The sequence below is a fragment of the Poromitra crassiceps genome (assembly GCF_964638095.1).
Source record: "Poromitra crassiceps genome assembly, chromosome: 4".
Classification (NCBI taxonomy): Eukaryota; Metazoa; Chordata; class Actinopteri; order Beryciformes; family Melamphaidae; genus Poromitra; species Poromitra crassiceps.
The window spans coordinates 47,197,347-47,216,839 of record NC_139626.1 but is presented as its reverse complement, the minus strand read 5'-3'; the positions used below and the strand labels follow the sequence as shown (position 1 = coordinate 47,216,839).

General features: G+C 44.9%; 1 protein-coding gene across 1 annotated transcript; it reads right to left on the bottom strand.

Moving 5' to 3' along the window:
• Nucleotides 1–840: 840 nt before the first annotated feature.
• Nucleotides 841–19,490, bottom strand: LOC310775819 (neuronal pentraxin-2-like; the record flags this gene model as incomplete). Its single annotated transcript, XM_083635948.1, has 6 exons — nucleotides 841–1,086; nucleotides 1,919–2,098; nucleotides 2,778–3,019; nucleotides 9,688–10,036; nucleotides 18,500–18,836; nucleotides 19,201–19,490. Coding segments are annotated over 6 exons (1,644 nt in total), but the record flags the coding sequence as incomplete, so codon positions are not given.
• Between the last annotated feature and the right edge of the window lie 3 nt (nucleotides 19,491–19,493).

Below are 19,493 nucleotides of genomic sequence, written 5' to 3'. Positions count from 1 at the left end.
TATCAATGGGTTAAGCGTGCCAGGTCTGTGAGATGTGTGAAGCAGGGGGAGAGGACTGGCACAGCGCAACATTATAAGATACATTACACAGTACACATTTATAAGACCACTGTAATAAGAAATCATGGTATGCAATATATAAAACTTAAAGTACACATTGCTCAACAGGATGCAGTAAAAAAAAAATACGAAAAAGAAAAAATAAATACATTTGTTTTTCCCCACTGAGTATAAGTATAGCCATGATAACACGTGGCCTCACAGAAATTGGCATCAAACACCAGCAACTGGACACAAGACGAGAAAAGACAAAACGTGTCATTTTGTTGACGTTAAGAAACCCGTACATGACTGACATCACAGGGTCACTCCGTAACTCGAATGCACCAAAACCCTCTGCCCGCCATAACCAGGTAGATGACTTGGCCAAAACAGAGGGTGGTCAATTGAACCAGAGCCGATTGAAAAAAAAATCAATGACTGAATGCACCTTTAGAGTCATGTGACCAAAACACGTTCAGTCCATGCCAGAAGTTGATCCACTCATGCAACCCTCACTAAGCTGATTCTGTGGCCGAGCTCAAATCTCGCCCGTATCGCATTCCAGAAGTAAACACATGAGCGCGAAACAAAAACAGAGACACCCGTCTTACCTAAAAGCTCCATGACATCTTCCAGTTCCCAGCAGCCTTCCTATCCCTCACAAAGAAAACATCAGAGCTCCAGTGTGCTACGCCATGATAGCTTCCTAAAGTCAACTCGCAAATTCACCCTTCTCACCCGTTGTCGATCTCAAAAACAGCTTGATTGCTCTTGTCTGACCTCTCTCTTTCCTTCCCCTCACTGTTTGGGGCTGGTGGGGTTGGATCGCTGGGCGGCGTGGCAGGGGTCCAGGGACTCCTTGGTGGCGCCCCCGTAGACGTCTACGTCGTGGTCGGTCCAGGGGGCGATGTTGCCCAGCACGGCGGAGCTGCAGTCGGCCAGCGCGGCCACCTCGGCGGGCTTCAACACCCGATCCCACAGGTTGAACTGGGAGAGCTCCCCCACCAGGGCCTGGGAGGCATCGAAGCGCCCGCCCAACGTGTCCTTGCGTGGGGAGAATCGGGAAACGTTAAGAGTTTGATTCAAGAGAGCTACTATTAGTAAGAGGCCAAGGTTGCTAGCCTCCAGAATCTAGCCTAGTTACAGTTAGCGAGTTCAGCTATTTAGTAAGATAGTCAACAGCCCTGCTAAATTGAAGCAGTCATCGTTGTTGTTCCAAAGAATGATAGAATTTGACAACTGTTAGGTCTATCTGAACTCCTCAATAATGTGTTCAAGTAATAAGGTCAATAATCACAGCGAATAAATGTCTGCAAGGGTATTGTAACATAATATGGCTTTGAGGTTAGACTACATCTGAAATGTTTTCTTATAACAACGAATTTCCCCCGTTGTTATTTTTTGTTCTTACTCAAACCGAATGTTTTAAGGTCACTCACGATTCAGTAGGTCACGGGTTGGCTTGGTTCCAGCCGTAAAACTCGTTAGATAAGGATTTTTCTAAATGTCTATGGAGAAAATGAATGGGGATCTTACTTCCGGGGGAATGACATCACGAAAAAGTCACGTGTGACTGTTGAGCTCTAGTTGGATAATATTTAATATTTTTGAGTCATTGTTCAGCCCTACTATCTATCTATCTATCTATCTATCTATCTATCTATCTATCTATCTATCTATCTATCTATCTATCTATCTATCTATCTATCTATCCATCCATCCATCCATCCATCCATCCATCCAAACCTTCCATTTACACATCCACCAAAGCAAACATGCACACCTTAATTATTATTAATTAATTAATTAATTATTATGGATTAAGGCTTAATCCACCCACCACACACCCACCCATCCGTCCACCCGTCCTCCTCACCTGCTCCTGGCCCAGTATGAGGACTCCCCCAGGTTTGATGGGATGCCAGGCGGCCAGCCCCTCGCCCCTGCCTTTCATCTTGCCCCCCTGGTAGGCCTTCCACACGCCGTCCCTCAGGGTCCAGCTCACGCAGATGTGCTGCCACTCATCCTGCAGCGGGGACAGGGGCAGCTGCGCCACCTGCAGGTCAGTGAAGGCAACGCTTTTTAGGCTCTCTTGAAATGGATGCGAAAGAAAAAGGGATGGAATTCCAAGGCAACTAGAAATGTGTTTGAAAGTGCGATTCAAGGTGGGCATCTTTTGTTGAAGCTCTCACAGCTCCACCGGTTACACAACTTTTGAACAATCCAAATTCCATTTTCTAAGTCATAAATAGTGTAAGAACTTTATAATATAGATGAAATGCATTATCATATTGAATAGGACTAGGCGGTTCACTTCAGCTTCAAAGCATTCATTCTCACTTATTTCCTTCCCAAATCATATATTATATATGCACATTTTCAGAAATATATTACTGATGACTTTTGACGACAATCCAACTGACCCCAAACCTGATATGATCAGTATCATATTGATTAAAAATCTTAAATGGATACAGAGTCCTTTTGCCATAGCAACAATGAACATGCTCTAAGTTTATGTTTATTATATCATTTTGTTTAATGTTTTCCCAATTCAGACTATTTCACTAATTATGTCCAGAGGCTGTAAAAAAAGTTTAATTATTTCACCAGAGGAACCAATTAATTACAAACATAATATTTGTAAATTATTTGGGGGTGGAGTCTTGACCCCCAAGGCTGAGAAACACTGTGGCAGAGAGCTGCTGGCAGGCAGAAGAAACTCTCTCATCTACCTTGTCGTTGATGAGTAGCTCCACAGGGTTGTGCACACCCTGCAGCAGCACCAGCTCGTTGGGCTGCCCCGGGACGGAGTAGGAGAAGGGGGTCCCGATGCCCCCCTCTTTGGCCTTGAGCCAGACGCAGGCGGTGAAGGCGTACATCTCAGGCATCTCTTTCCTCACCAGGCCGTACATGTAGTTGGTTCGCATGGGGAAGGAGAGGAGGAAGCCATCAGGGAACGACGGCTCTGTCAGCGCTGGAAGGAAGATGGAGGGAGAGGGGGCGAGAGAGAGAGAGAGAGCGAGAGAGAAGATGAGAGACACAGCAATGGAGAGAGAGAGAAGATGAGAGACAGCAACGGAGAGAGAGAAAGAGAGAGAGATGAGAGAGAGATGAGGAAGGAGAGAGAGATGGGAAAGGATAACATTTTATTGGCCAATTTCTACAAGGACACTGGAATTTGTTTTTCCACAATATCCCTGGATTAGATGCGTTGCACACAAACACACGCAGAATACACACACACATACAGGTGTCACACGCGCACACACAGTGCCCTACACGTAAGCTCAAGGGGTGGAGCAGTATGAGTTACAGAAAACGCCCACTGTAATTTTGTGAATAGAAAAATTACAGAAAAAGTCAGAATATGCAAAAATCTAATTTTATATTTTAATTAAAGGTGCACATTGTAGACATTGTAGACATTTTTCTGCTTCCAAAAATGTAGGTTCTATCCTACTTTTTTGTATTGACCTACGCCCCCCGGTCAAGCTACATTTTCTGGACACTTTAGTCAAAGGGGGAGTTCTTTGATTGATATCACCAAACATGCATCATTACGATCACCCCTCCAGCTGCCAGCTCACTCACAGCACACTCTGACCACGGTGTGGATCAAACCAACATACAGTTAGCCATTAGCTTCTCTAACCAGCTACACAACACAATCCTGACCACGGTGTGGATCAAACCAACATACAGTTAGCCATTAGCTTCTTTAACCAGCTACACAACACACTCCTGACCACGGTGTGGATCAAACCAACATACAGTTAGCTATCAGCTTCTCTAACTAGCTACACAACACACTCCTGACCACGGTGTGGATCAAACCAACATACAGTTAGCCATCAGCTTCTCTAACTAGCTACAAAACACACTCCTGACCACGGTGTGGATCAAACCAACATACAGTTAGCCATCAGCTTCTCTAACCAGCTACACAGCACAATCCTGACCACAGTGTGGATCAAACCAACATACAGTTAGCCATCAGCTTCTCTAACCAGCTACACAACACACTCCTGACCACGGTGTGGATCAAACCAACATACAGTTAGCCATTAGCTTCTCTAACCAGCTACACAGCACACTCCTGACCACGGTGTGGATCAAACCAACATACAGTTAGCCATTAGCTTCTCTAACCAGCTACACAGCACAATCCTGACCACGGTGTGGATCAAACCAACATACAGTTAGCCATCAGCTTCTCTAACCAGCTACACAGCACACCTGACCACAGTGTGGATCAAACCAACATACAGTTAGCCATCAGCTTTCTCTAACTATAGCTACACAGCACAATCCTGACCACGGTGTGGATCAAACCAACATACAGTTAGCCATCAGCTTTCTCTAACTAGCTACACAGCACACCTGACCACAGTGTGGATCAAACCAACATACAGTTAGCCATTAGCTTCTCTAACCAGCTACACAACACACTCCTGACCACGGTGTGGATCAAACCAACATACAGTTAGCCATTAGCTTCTCTAACTAGCTACACAGCACAATCCTGACCACGGTGTGGATCAAACCAACATAGAGTTAGCCATCAGCTTCTCTAACCAGCTACACAGCACAATCCTGACCACAGTGTGGATCAAACCAACATACAGTTAGCCATTAGCTTCTCTAACCAGCTACACAACACACTCCTGACCACAGTGTGGATCAAACCAACATACAGTTAGCCATTAGCTTCTCTAACTAGCTACACAGCACAATCCTGACCACGGTGTGGATCAAACCAACATAGAGTTAGCCATCAGCTTCTCTAACCAGCTACACAGCACACTCCTGACCACGGTGTGGATCAAACCAACATACAGTTAGCCATCAGCTTCTCTAACCAGCTACACAACACACTCCTGACCACGGTGTGGATCAAACCAACATACAGTTAGCCATCAGCTTCTCTAACCAGCTATACAACACACTCCTGACCACGGTGTGGATCAAACCAACATACAGTTAGCCATCAGCTTCTCTAACCAGCTACACAGCACAATCCTGACCACGGTGTGGATCAAACCAACATACAGTTAGCCATCAGCTTCTCTAACCAGCTACACAACACACTCCTGACCACGGTGTGGATCAAACCAACATACAGTTAGCCATCAGCTTCTCTAACCAGCTATACAACACACTCCTGACCACGGTGTGGATCAAACCAACATACAGTTAGCCATTAGCTTCTCTAACCAGCTACACAGCACACTCCTGACCACGGTGTGGATCAAACCAACATACAGTTAGCCATTAGCTTCTCTAACCAGCTACACAACACACTCCTGACCACGGTGTGGATCAAACCAACATACAGTTAGCCATTAGCTTCTCTAACCAGCTACACAACACACTCCTGACCACAGTGTGGATCAAACCAACATACAGTTAGCCATTAGCTTCTTTAACCAGCTACACAACACACTCCTGACCACGGTGTGGATCAAACCAACATACAGTTAGCCATCAGCTTCTCTAACCAGCTACACAACACACTCCTGACCACAGTGTGGATCAAACCAACATACAGTTAGCCATTAGCTTCTCTAACCAGCTACACAACACACTCCTGACCACGGTGTGGATCAAACCAACATACAGTTAGCCATCAGCTTCTCTAACCAGCTACACAACACACTCCTGACCACGGTGTGGATCAAACCAACATACAGTTAGCCATCAGCTTTCTCTAACTATAGCTACACAGCACAATCCTGACCACGGTGTGGATCAAACCAACATAGAGTTAGCCATCAGCTTCTCTAACCAGCTACACAACACACTCCTGACCACGGTGTGGATCAAACCAACATACAGTTAGCTATCAGCTTTTCTAACTCCAAGCCAAGCTGCTCAAGAGCTCAGAGAAGATCTAGAGAGGTTGGTTGTAGAGGTTGGAAGCATGACAGACCTAAAAAAAGAGAATCATCTTTATTCCTCATGATCTCCTCTCAGTCTCGCCTATAGACCTCTATTTCTTCACCTCCTGTATCCTCCCTCCTCATCAACCACCTTGCTCCTTCATGAATCTCTTTCCAACCATAAAATAAGGCTATTTAAAAAAAGAAAGAAAAAATGACTTTTTTGAGATACAGCAGCAAAACATCTCCAGAGACTTACTCCTCATACTATTATGTCGCTCCTTCCATGCCTTTCCTCTCTCTCTTTCCCCTCTTCACAATACATAATTTGCATTGCATGTTGGGACCCATCTCTGCTAGGGCTGCTCGAACAAACAAATATAACAAATAATTGTTTTATCTCGATTATCTTGTTTTCATAATTGTGGGAAGCCAGAATTGAAATTGAGATTAAAATGTGATTAATTGCACAGGCCTAATCTCTGCATATTGTTCTCTCATCAGTAGGCCAATAATGCAAGTAGCTAGCAATGCAGACGTACACATCCATTTGGATCTGTATTTAGGCTACTTGCTGCATTATTTTTTTTTATTTTCAATCTGGAATGTGCCTTGATATTGCTTCCTTTACCTTTAGTACTCAGTACTCACTGTACTATCTATTCTTATCTCTAGCTTCTGTAGGCTATTGGCTGCTGCGATGACCCAATTCCCCCACAGTGCTCATTAAAGTTTCATCTAATCTAATCCTGCTCCATGCTGTGAAGTCACTGTACAGCTCGGACATGCAGCGGTTGACCTGGTGCCACACCGGCACTCTGGTCCATCCTGTTTTGGCTGTCCATCATCCATCCATCCATCCACACTGAATCCATCAACATATTGATTATCTCTTGATCATCCATCTTCCCATGTTATACATAAAACCAGGCTCCCTACACATCTTCAAAAGAAAAACATACAGTACTTTTCCCCAGACCTTGATTTGTTTTGAATCTGTCTGGTGTTCTACAGAGACACTGCGGAGCGCGTCATCATTCAGAAACCACGCCCAAAACGGGGGGAAACAAACCCGCCCCCCCCCCCCCCCAATCGTGGTGTTCTCCTATGTCGCGTGTTGCACACACAAAGATCATATATACGGAAGATGAACACAATTTACTTCCTTGACAGCTAGATCCACATTTTTCTTCTCGCCAATTCTCAATGGCTTCCTTGTTTTGCTCGGGAGTACAAAAAAACTGTAATTGGGGATTTTTTGGGACATTTGTTGTCAGCGCAGCCCCACCACACAACACCTTTTGGCTATATGTTTAACTTAAGGAAAATGACGCTGGTGTATGGGAGTGAATGGAGAGCTTTCCCCCGTGATGGGCGTGGCCTATTTCATGCAGTGTCTCTATGCGATTTACGTAGCTTCATCGATTTTCGATTATCGATGCCCATCCCTAATGTCAATGGGTTGAATCCCAACGCATTTGGCAATAGATTGGTACAAAACGGTTTAATGGCTGACGGCTGTTTTTCTCTACTTACTTACTTTTGTAATCCAGAGAGGTCTGAGTGCTTCACACATCGCAGCAGACATGGGACCAAGTCACTTCGGTCCAAGTCTCAAGTAAGTCCCAAGTCATTTGGTCCAAGTCTCAAGCAAGTCCCAAGTCATTTTGTTTTGGGCAAGTCAATTCAAGTCAAGTCACAGGTTTTGTCAAGTCAAGGCAAGTCAAGTCCCAAGTCAAGTCACTTTTTTTCCCCACGCCCAAATACTGCAGTCTTACTTTTCTTTATAAAGAAAAAAGACATGGTATTAATACCTGTCTAATAGTGGTGATATTATTGGCCAATTTACAGTATCTAACCCATTCAAAAAGTATGACGAATTTAATTTGTGTTCTAATAATTGATATTCAGTGAAATAAATGTAATCAAACAAAAGTCAAATAACTTTATAAACGCTTATTTATTTCTGAACTGCTTCTCAGTAAAAAGTTTTGCATAATTTGCATAATGTCCCATGATGCATTGTGGTTGACAAGGAAGCAACCAAATTAAGCTAAATAAGTGGTAGATAGTAATATTTATTTTTACCATTTTTTTTTACCACAAGTTGTAATATTTCAATGTTGGCCAAAATAAAAATAAAAAAAATTACTATATGAATTAACACCCTAAGTCTAAAGCACATTTTTAGGGGGGGTATATATACATCTCACAACTAGAACAAGTTGTAGGATGATTGGGAACTTTGGAGACCGTGTTGCGCAAGCTTGTGCATAATATTTTAAGATCTCTTGCTCGCAGTCTACAGATCGAACCGATAGTCTCTACAAGCCTGCGCTGGCCCACCGCTGGCCAAAAGTATTTAATAAATATTTCCTCTCAATCACTATTAAACAGTGAAACACTGACAGCCAGACTACAACATCAAACGTTGTTAGATTCCGCCCCTGTCCCTTCTGCCTGTTTGAAGAATATTGCAGCTGTGTGCAATCCAGTGAGATGATTGATTGACGGCCAGTCATCCAATCACGACAATGCTATAAGGAGGAGCATGACTGGATGACAATTGTCATTGGATGACTCAGTCATGATCCTCCTTATGGGATTGTGGTGATTGGGTGACTGGCTGTCTGTCAAGCTCCTCTCTCCGTCTCCTCCTAATGCCGTTCCAGCTTGCACTCGCCATGCACTGACTGACGCATACCGGACAGACAGAGAAACTTGGACAATGTTACGTTATGATTTCATTATTTAAACAGACAAACACAAACAAGTCATCCAAGTCATCACCTCTCAAGTCAAGTCAAGTCTCGAGTCTTTAACTTCCAAGTCCAAGTAAGTCTCAAGTCATTTATGTTTTTGTCAAGTCAAGTCACAAGTCATCAAAACAGGGACTCGAGTCGACTCGAGTCCAAGTCACCAAGTCTCAAGTGCCCATCTCTGCATCGCAGCCTGCGAGCAGGGACTGTTAGCGCTTGTCTTTGCTAGCACGTTCGTTATCAACACTTAATATTAAAACAGGTGTAACTCATCATATGATGTCAGCGGGCGACTTCTACAAACTCTCTGAGCAGCCAACAGTCCCTGGAAAAGCTGGCAACACTGCTTCAGACGGCCGCTTCAACTTGAAACGAGACACCGTCCAGTTTATTCATTCACAGACAGACCAGCGTCACATCCATCAGTTCACACGTAGCATTTCCCCTTTCCGCCTTCAAAATAACGGCGTAAACTACTCTGACTACTAAACTAATTCACTCAGAGCCTGCCTTCAGATAGGAAGCAACTCAATAAACTCTGCAGCAGTTTTCAACATTTATTCAGGACTTTGTGGCTGTATTGCTTTTTTTATGTAGCCTATGTTTTGACTCTGTATTGAAGCATTTGGGGGGGAGGTGCATTGTTGTGTTGCACCATTACAAATTTACTGTTATTCTTGTTCATTTATTTATTCATTCATCACATTATTAGACACTCTTTCTGGTTGTTATTATTCATTCATCACATTATTAGACACTCTTTCTGGTTGTTATTATTCATTCATCACATTATTAGACACTCTTTCTGGTTGTTATTATTCATTCATCACATTATTAGACACTCTTTCTGGTTATTAAAATATGTAAACAGTAAAACAAAGAATTCAGAAATATAACAATAATTTGGAAAACAATAACACGGACTCCATGTATCTAGCCGCCTCCCCCACACCTGTCCTCTCTCCCTATGCTCCTCCCCCCCCCCTCCTCAGCTGTGGACTCACTGTGCTCCAGCTGGGTGATGCGGTGGCTGACCGTGTCCAGGCCGTGGTTAATCTTCTCGTGCTGGCCCTGGGTGTCCTTCCTCATGGACTGACGCTCCTTCTCCAACATCTTGATCTTCCTCTCCAGCTCCCCCTCCAGGTCCTCCACCTTCCAGGTGGCCTTCCCACGGCCCGGGGGCCTGGCGGCGGGGCGGCGGCCTCCAGGGGGAGCCGCCGCCGCCACAGGGGGGGAGGAAGCACCGCCGGCCGGGGGCGGAGTTTTGCCGCTGTTCCCAGCTGGGGTGCTACCGCTGCTGCTGACGCCCACGGATGTGTCGGTGAGGTTCAAGGCAGGAGGACCTATCTCCGCCTGCGGGAGAGAGAGAGAGAGAGTGAGAGAGAGAGAGTGAGAGAGAGAGAGTAGGTGGTGGAGAATGTAGCGATTACACACTGACAAAAATCAATAGCTGGCCAAGAACAAAATCACAAAGAGAGACAAACCAGAGAGAAAGAAAGTGTTCCGGTTCACCTACGACTGTGTTGCCAAGCACAGTTCAAATGTCATCATCATTAAGTTTGCTGACAACACGACTATCCTGCAGCCTCATTACAGACAACGATGAGACGGCCTACAGAGAGGAAGCACTGACCAACTGGTGCCTCTGTCAAGAAAGCTTGCTAGAGAGGCTCCATTTCCTGAGGAGACTCAGGAAGTCTGGTGTGAACGCCAGCATCCTCACCAACTTCTACAGCTACACCATCGCGAGCTTGCTGACAGCTGACAGCATCACAGTCTGGTACGGAAAGTGTTCTGCCCACAGTCACAAATCACTACAGAGAGAGAGTAGTGAAAGCCCACAGTCACAAATCACGAGAGAGAGAGAGTAGTGAAAGTCCACAGTCACAGATCACTACAGAGAGAGAGTAGTGAAAGTGGCACAGTCACAAATCACTACAGAGAGAGAGTAGTGAAAGCCCACAGTCACAAATCACTACAGAGAGAGAGTAGTGAAAGCCCACAGTCACAAATCACTACAGAGAGAGAGTAGTGAAAGCCCACAGTCACAAATCACGAGAGAGAGAGAGTAGTGAAAGTGGCACAGTCACAAATCACTACAGAGAGAGAGTAGTGAAAGTGGCACAGTCACAAATCACTACAGAGAGAGAGTAGTGAAAGCCCACAGTCACAAATCACGAGAGAGAGAGAGTAGTGAAAGTGGCACAGTCACAAATCACTACAGAGAGAGAGTAGTGAAAGTGGCACAGTCACAAATCACTACAGAGAGAGAGTAGTGAAAGAAGCACAGTCACAAATCACTACAGAGAGAGAGTAGTGAAAGTGGCACAGTCACAAATCACTACAGAGAGAGAGTAGTGAAAGTGGCACAGTCACAAATCACTACAGAGAGAGAGTAGTGAAAGCCCACAGTCACAAATCACGAGAGAGAGAGAGTAGTGAAAGTGGCACAGTCACAAATCACTACAGAGAGAGAGTAGTGAAAGTGGCACAGTCACAAATCACTACAGAGAGAGAGTAGTGAAAGAAGCACAGTCACAAATCACTACAGAGAGAGAGCAGTAAAAGTGGCACACAGTCACAAATCACTACAGAGAGAGAGTAGTGAAAGTGGCACAGTCACAAATCACTACAGAGAGAGAGTAGTGAAAGAAGCACAGTCACAAATCACTACAGAGAGAGAGTAGTGAAAGCCCACAGTCACAAATCACTACAGAGAGAGAGTAGTAAAAGTGGCACAGTCACAAATCACTACAGAGAGAGAGTAGTGAAAGTAGCACAATCACAAATCACTACAGAGAGAGAGTAGTAAAAGTGGCACAGTCACAAATCACTACAGAGAGAGAGTAGTGAAAGTGGCACAGTCACAAATCACTACAGAGAGAGAGTAGTGAAAGTGGCACAGTCACAAATCACTACAGAGAGAGTAGTGAAAGTAGCACAGTCACAAATCACTACAGAGAGAGAGTAGTGAAAGCCCACAGTCACAAATCACTACAGAGAGAGAGTAGTAAAAGTGGCACAGTCACAAATCACTACAGAGAGAGAGTAGTGAAAGTAGCACAATCACAAATCACTACAGAGAGAGAGTAGTAAAAGTGGCACAGTCACAAATCACTACAGAGAGAGAGTAGTGAAAGTGGCACAGTCACAAATCACTACAGAGAGAGAGTAGTGAAAGTGGCACAGTCACAAATCACTACAGAGAGAGTAGTGAAAGTAGCACAGTCACAAATCACTACAGAGAGAGAGTAGTGAAAGCCCACAGTCACAAATCACTACAGAGAGAGAGTAGTGAAAGTGGCACAATCACAAATCACTACAGAGAGAGAGTAGTGAAAGCCCACAGTCACAAATCACTACAGAGAGAGAGTAGTGAAAGTGGCACAGTCACAAATCACTACAGAGAGAGAGTAGTGAAAGTGGCACAGTCACAAATCACTACAGAGAGAGTAGTGAAAGTGGCACAGTCACAAATCACTACAGAGGGAGAGTAGTGAAAGCCCACAGTCACAAATCACTACAGAGAGAGAGTAGTGAAAGCCCACAGTCACAAATCACTACAGAGAGAGAGTAGTGAAAGCCCACAGTCACAAATCACTACAGAGAGAGAGTAGTGAAAGTGGCACAGTCACAAATCACGAGAGAGAGAGTAGTGAAAGCCCACCGTCACAGATCACTACAGAGAGAGAGAGTAGTGAAAGCCCACAGTCACAAATCACTACCGGGAGAGAGTAGTGAAAGTAGCACAATCACAAATCACTACAGAGAGAGTAGTAAGAGCCCACAGTCACAAATCACTACAGAGAGAGAGTAGTGAAAGCCCACAGTCACAAATCACTACAGAGAGAGTAGTGAAAGTGGCACAGTCACAAATCACTACAGAGAGAGAGTAGTGAAAGTAGCACAATCACAAATCACTACAGAGAGAGAGTAGTGAAAGTAGCACAATCACAAATCACTACAGAGAGAGTAGTGAAAGCCCACAGTCACAAATCACTACAGAGAGAGAGTAGTGAAAGCCCACAGTCACAAATCACTACAGAGAGAGAGTAGTGAAAGTGGCACAGTCACAAATCACTACAGAGAGAGAGTAGTGAAAGTGGCACAGTCACAAATCACTACAGAGAGAGAGTAGTGAGCACATCACTGGCAACAGACTCCCTGCCATCTAGGACATCTTCCACTAGCAGTGCCTGCGGAAGGCACACAGTGGGCTAGCAAGGACCACAGCCAACCACCACACAGACTGCTCTCCTTGCTACCGCCTGGTAGACGATACAGGACATGGCTGCACGTACCACCAGACTTACAAGCAGTTTTTTTCCAAACAGGCCATCTGGCTTCTAAACTCATACAATTAGGTACCCCTCATTGAATTTCTGTTCACCTGCTTGTCTGCACGATTTACTATGCAAAAATAATTCCAAAACAAATGGGAACGGGGGAGAAAGCAGGAGTGAAAGGTCAGGGATTTCCTCCTACTCCTCCACACTCACTCACTCACTCACTGACTGACTGACTGACTGACTGACTCACTCACTCACTCACTGACTCACTGACTGACTGACTGACTGACTGACTGACTCACTCACTCACTGACTCACTCACTGACTGACTGACTCACTGACCCACCCACAAATACTGATTCTGATTATGAAAGACTGCACTATTCCACAGACTGCTGCTAGTCAACCAGGAGTCTAGGACTGATACTCACTCTCTATGCAATACACTTGTGCAATGTACTTTTTGCACTTTTATGTACTGTAGGGCTGAGCACTATCAATATTATATTGATACTGTGATATGAGACTAGATATCGTCTTAGACAAAAATACAGCGTAATATGGCATAAGCGTTGTCTTTTCCTGGTTTTAAAGGCTGCATTACAGTAAATTGATGTAATTTTCTGAACTTACCAGACTGTTGTAGCTGTTCTATTATTTGCCACATAGTCATTATATCCACATTACAGATGATTTATCAAAGAATCTGATTGTGTTGTCTCATTGTATTTTGTGAAAGAGCCAACAGTCGGAGTCGCTTGATGCGGTGTATCATAGCTCTGCGTTTTGTAATGTTGTGATGGATCTCTTACACAGCGCTGTATTTTTGTATTGTAGTTGGGCTGACCCGCTCTGACGGTTCCAAGAGAAGACTGTGTGAAGACTGAACAGGGAAAGACTGCTTTTTCATTCCACGCTCCAGATAAGTGGAATAGGCTCCAGGACGCTCTAAAATGGGAGCAATTGGTCGTGTTAGAGTCGTTTAGAGCAGTGGTTCTCAAATGGGAGTCCGGGTACGTGGCACTCTGCCACTCTGCATACATTTTTCAGGAAAATAAAAATAAAAACTTTGTTTTGCAAAAGCTTCATAGTTCAACGAAAATATTATGTCATGCTTTAAATCTAAAATGGTTCATAGATTACATTCTAATCTAACAAACTATTATCTAACAAAAAATTAAAAGACGAGCACATTACCGTGGAAACAAAATCACAAATCAGAATGAGGGCGTCCCCGGTATATTTTCTATCTTGTAAGGCAGTGGTTCCCAACCTTTTTTTTGTCATATGTACCCCTTGAGCTGTTTTGCCATGCCAATAATACCCCCTCACACATGCTGTTGATGATTCTCCTAAATGTGTTCTAGTAAACTCATATTAATTAGTATCTATCTACCCATTCTGATTATTAAATGAATGAACAGTTCTTACAGGTTATGATTGAAGCCATTCATCCATGTTTGCTTGATAGTTGGTTTCATCATGGTACTCTTGACACCTGCCAAGGGGGAACTATTGCACATAGCATTTTAGCAATGGCATTAGGGGTGGGCGATATGACGATCTTAGACGATATGAAATTAACTAGAATATGTATTTTTTTTTAAATCATTTTGGAAATGAATTCAACTGCAATCTTTCCATGTACCCCCCCCCCCCCCCCCCCCCTGTAAGCTGCTCAAGTACCCTTAGGGGTACTCGTACCCCTGGTTGGGAAACACTGTATGTAAGGGGTCCTTGGCTGAAAAACATTTGAGAACCTCTGGTTTAGAGTGCTCCTAGGGGGTACTCTGCATGGGGAGTGCTCTTGTTTGATGTGTTTTTATCGTCTGTTTTGATTGTTTGTCTATATTTGTCTATCAGTCTTTTTTTTTTTTTTTTTACTTTTATAAATGTTTTACTGTAACAGGGCACCCTTGAAAATGAGAGCTTGCTCTCAAGGGCCACCCCTGTAAAGGTCAAATAAAAATCAAATAAATAAAAATCCCTACAATATTGTTGGAATATCGATTTGGTCAAACATATATTTGATTTTGTCCATATCGCCCAGCCCTAATGTACATATATCTCACTTTACATATCTATACTACTATTCTATTATACTTTCATATTCTATATTTTATTCTATTCTATTTTTATTCTGTTGTTTAGCTTGTTTTCTGGTGAGCTGAGCTGAGTCATCCAGTAGTTTTCATTGCATTGTATTGTTGACCCTGTTTTAACCTACAATCCTACATAATAATAAAATGAAAACTTTAAACATATCGCAGTAGTAGCAGTGTTAGTAATCATAGCTGCGGTTGTAGAGATGTGTTGGTAAATCAGCAGTAAAGAGAGGAGTGTTGTTGTTAGAGGAGATGAGATGCTGCCAGGCGATATATAATATGAGGATAGTTGCTGAGGCAGGACAGGATCTGAGGACGGCCAGGATATAAATTCACACAACCTTCTAACTGACTCTGCTCGGAGAGGGCTGGCAGTGTGTGCGCGCGCACACACACACACACACACACACACACACACACACACACACACACACACACACACACGTGTGTGTGTGTGTAACCCTCAAGGTCTCTCTCTCTCTCTCTCTGTCATGTCCAGCCGCCAGCATCATCTTTTATGTATGTCCCTCTCTTGTTGTGGGATGTATGGAGGTGTGGAGGGCAGATGCTGACAAGGGGTGTGGAGGTATGAAGGGCAGATGCTGACAGGAGGGTATGGAGGTGTGGAGGGAAGATGCTGACAGGAGGGTATGGAGGTGTGGAGGGAAGATGCTGACAGGAGGGTGTGGAGGTATGAAGGGCAGATGCTGACAGGAGGGTGTGGAGGTATGAAGGGCAGATGCTGACAGGAGGGTGTAGAGGTATGGAGGGCAGATGCTGACAGGAGGGTGTAGAGGTATGGAGGGCAGATGCTGACAGGAGGGTGTAGAGGTATGAAGGGCAGATGCTGACAGGAGGGTGTGGAGGTATGGAGGGCAGATGCTGACAGGAGGGTGTGGAGGTATGGAGGGCAGATGCTGACAGGAGGGTGTAGAGGTATGGAGGGCAGATGCTGACAGGAGGGTGTGGAGGTATGGAGGGCAGATGCTGACAGGAGGGTGTGGAGGTATGAAGGGCAGATGCTGACAGGAGGGTGTGGAGGTATGGAGGGCAGATGCTGACAGGAGGGTGTAGAGGTATGGAGGGCAGATGCTGACAGGAGGGTGTAGAGGTGTGGAGGGCAGATGCTGACAGAGGGGTGGGGGCTGGCTGACAGCAGGTGAAAAGATTTCCCATGGGCCTGTGGGGGAGGGGGGGCTGTTTGTGAGAGGAGTGAAGGAGGTGAAGGACGAGAGAGAGAGAGAGAGAGAGAGAGAGAGAGAGAGAGAGAGAGAGAGAGAGAGAGAGAGAGAGAGAGAGAACTAGAGTATGATGATGAACACTGTGCAGTGTGCAGGCCATTAGGGAAACCATCTCACTGCTCTGATTTCTGCATGTACATATTGTGGCTAATCTATAGCAGACTACCTTGCCTTATCTGATTTGAATCTATTCATTGTGCTGGACTATTGAAGAACACGTTCCAATTTCAATACCTCATACGGTGCACTTAACAGTGAATAGCAACCTTAAAAAGTAGCACAGGGTTCTCAATGTGGGGACCACCAGTGGTCCTCCTTGAGGGGACCACCAGAAGTCCTTGAGGGGGGTTCCAGGTGATCCTGATGAGTTGGTTAAACACCACCATTATTTAATTTACAAGAAGTTAACACAACTACTGTACTGTAGAGAATGTAGAAGAATGACTTTTCTGATCATTGTTTCATTATCACTTTCATTGTTATTTCTCCACCTACAATACAGATATGGAATTCTGGATAAAATCATATCTAACAATTGTTTAAAATACATACTACAGCATGCGCTGGGACGCGTCAGCAGTGATGTTAGCTTGGGTCGTAAGGTGTTTCGGGTCTGTCAACATCATCGCCCAGTAGACCCAGCCGAGGCCGATTAAGACCCCGACCCGCATCCCAGAAGCAGCCGCTCACGGATCAGCCTTCCTACTCTGTCTGCAACGTTGCCCACGGAAGGGCCGATCACGCCCAATCCGCTGCAATAGAGTTAGTGCTACACCGCAGTATTGCAAGACCCTTCGGTGCATGGAGGGTCCAAGGCCCTGTGGGTGACTCCTGGCCACGCTCCTCCTTTGTCTCACCACCAGACCCTCCCGGGGGAAAGGCAATCCAGAGGCAGAGAGGATGCCTCAAGGATGCCTCAAGAAGGCATGTGCGCTGCACGTCATTCGCCTGCGCCGAGCACCTCGCTCTAGCCTGAAGGACCCCAGGCCGCGCCGATCTTTGCACAGATTTTCAGGAGGCTAATCCGTAGCGTTTGTGGATTTCTCCCTCATGAGAGAGCCAGGCTGGGGTGCTAAACCCATCCCGTAACGGATGCCGTCTCTCCGCCCGTCAACTGTCTCTTCAGCTTGTCACCAAACTATACTTGGTTGTCACCTAGTCTATTCCTAAGTGTCACTGGCCAGGGGAGCCAGGATTCTATGTTTAAAATTAGGGGTGTCACAATATATCGTCCCACGAAATTTCGCGATAGTAAAACGTCACGATATGTATCGTTGAGATGAAATCTCATATCGTGAAAAAAAAAAAAAAAAAATTTTTTTTTTTTTTCTTCAAAAATAGACAAAGAAACGTCTTTGTTTGTTGAAGTTCAATGTGTGGAAAGTAGTTCAGTTGAACAAGTCTCTGAAGAGACACATGAGAAGTTATACAGGAGAGAAACCATTCAATTGAGTTTCTGGCAAAACTGTTTACTTGACAGGAAAAACTGAAGATGCATAAAAAATAGACTAAGAAAAGTCTTGTTGTTTGAGTTTGAAGAAAAACTGAAGATGCATAATGAGAATTTATACTGCTGAGAAACCTTTTAGTTCAAAGTAAATCTAAGTGACGGTGTAACTCATTCTATTTCAAGATAAGCCTTATCTCCAATCTCATGTTTTTTCTAGTTGTTATTGTAATAACAATTTCCCACAACAGCATGTTTTGTATTTGTGCATTTCAAATAAAATACTACTTTTCCAGTCATATATTGTCATTATTCAAGTTTAAAAAAATATTGTTAAAATCGTATCGTATCGTATCGTTATCGTGAACCCAGTATCGTGATACGTATCGTATCGTGAACTGAGTGTATCGTGACACCCCTATTTAAAATACATACTACAGCATGCGCTGGGACGCGTCATCAGTGATGTTAGTTAATTAAACTATTGTCAGATTTGGGACCGAGGGGCACAATCTCATCAAATGTGGTTGAGAACCACTGAAGCAGCCTACACCAGACATAGCCTACACCAGACATAGCCTACACCAGACATAGGACTCAATCATATCCTGGAGTCCTGGCCAATGTGTGTAATAAAATGCCCTGCGGTCTAGCAACACTTGAAGGCAGACAGCAGGAGAACAACAGGTTCCCTCTAGGTTTGTCTCCCCTGCTCAGTGTCTTTTCCTGCCTACCTCCAGTTTCTCGATGCGGTCCTTGAGGTCCATGATGGCCCTCTCCAGCTCCTCCACGGCACGCGCTGTGGAGCTCACGTCGTCGCCGGCCATGAGGCGGCGGCTGGCGGTCCAGACGCCCAGGCTGCGCTCGGGCACGCTCCTCTCCTCCTCCAGCCCACTCTCGCAATCGCTCAGCTTGCCTGTCAGCTCGCGGATGGTCCTCTGGTCCATCAGGATCTGGTCGTTCTGCTGGAGGACCATCTGCCGGAGCTCGTCCGCCGTGGTCCGGAGGTAAGTCCAGTCCTCATCCCCGGCCCCGTACAGAGGCTCGTCCGCCTGCTGCTGCTGCCTCAGGCTAGAGTTGCAAGTTGCAACAATTAGGCGATTAATTGATTAGTCACGATTAATCACCAACTATTTTTTAATAATCGATTAATCGTTTAGACTTTTTAAAAGAAAAAATCCTAAAATTATCTAGTTCCAGCGAATATTCTGTTTTCTTTAGTTGCTATGACAGTAAACTGATTATCTTTGGGACTGTCACTGTCAGGACAAAATACATGTCATCTTTGGCTTTGGCGAAAAGTGATCGAAGTTTTTCGCTATTGTGTGACATTTACAGACCAAACTACCAATCAATAATCAAGATAATTAATAAATAATCAACAGATTAATCGATAATGAAAATAATCGTTAGTTGCAGGCAGCCGCAGCCCTACCTCAGACCCTTCGGCTTGCATTCTCCGACCGGCACAGGAGTGCAGATGAGCCGGTTGAAACTGAAGGATTTGGCGGATCCTGGGCCGGTCGCCTCCCCGGAGCTGAGCTGGTTCAAAGTGGGCCCCTCCAGGCCGATGCCCAGGTCGTTGCCTCCGTCGTAGGACCCGGCGCCGTGGAGCGCGCCCGGGGCCATAGGCTGCAGCAACGTCTCGGTGCTCATGGTCGCGTTGTCGCCCAGAGGCGCGGTGCGCTTCCGCGGATAAACACTGGCGACGATGCAGATGACCGCGCC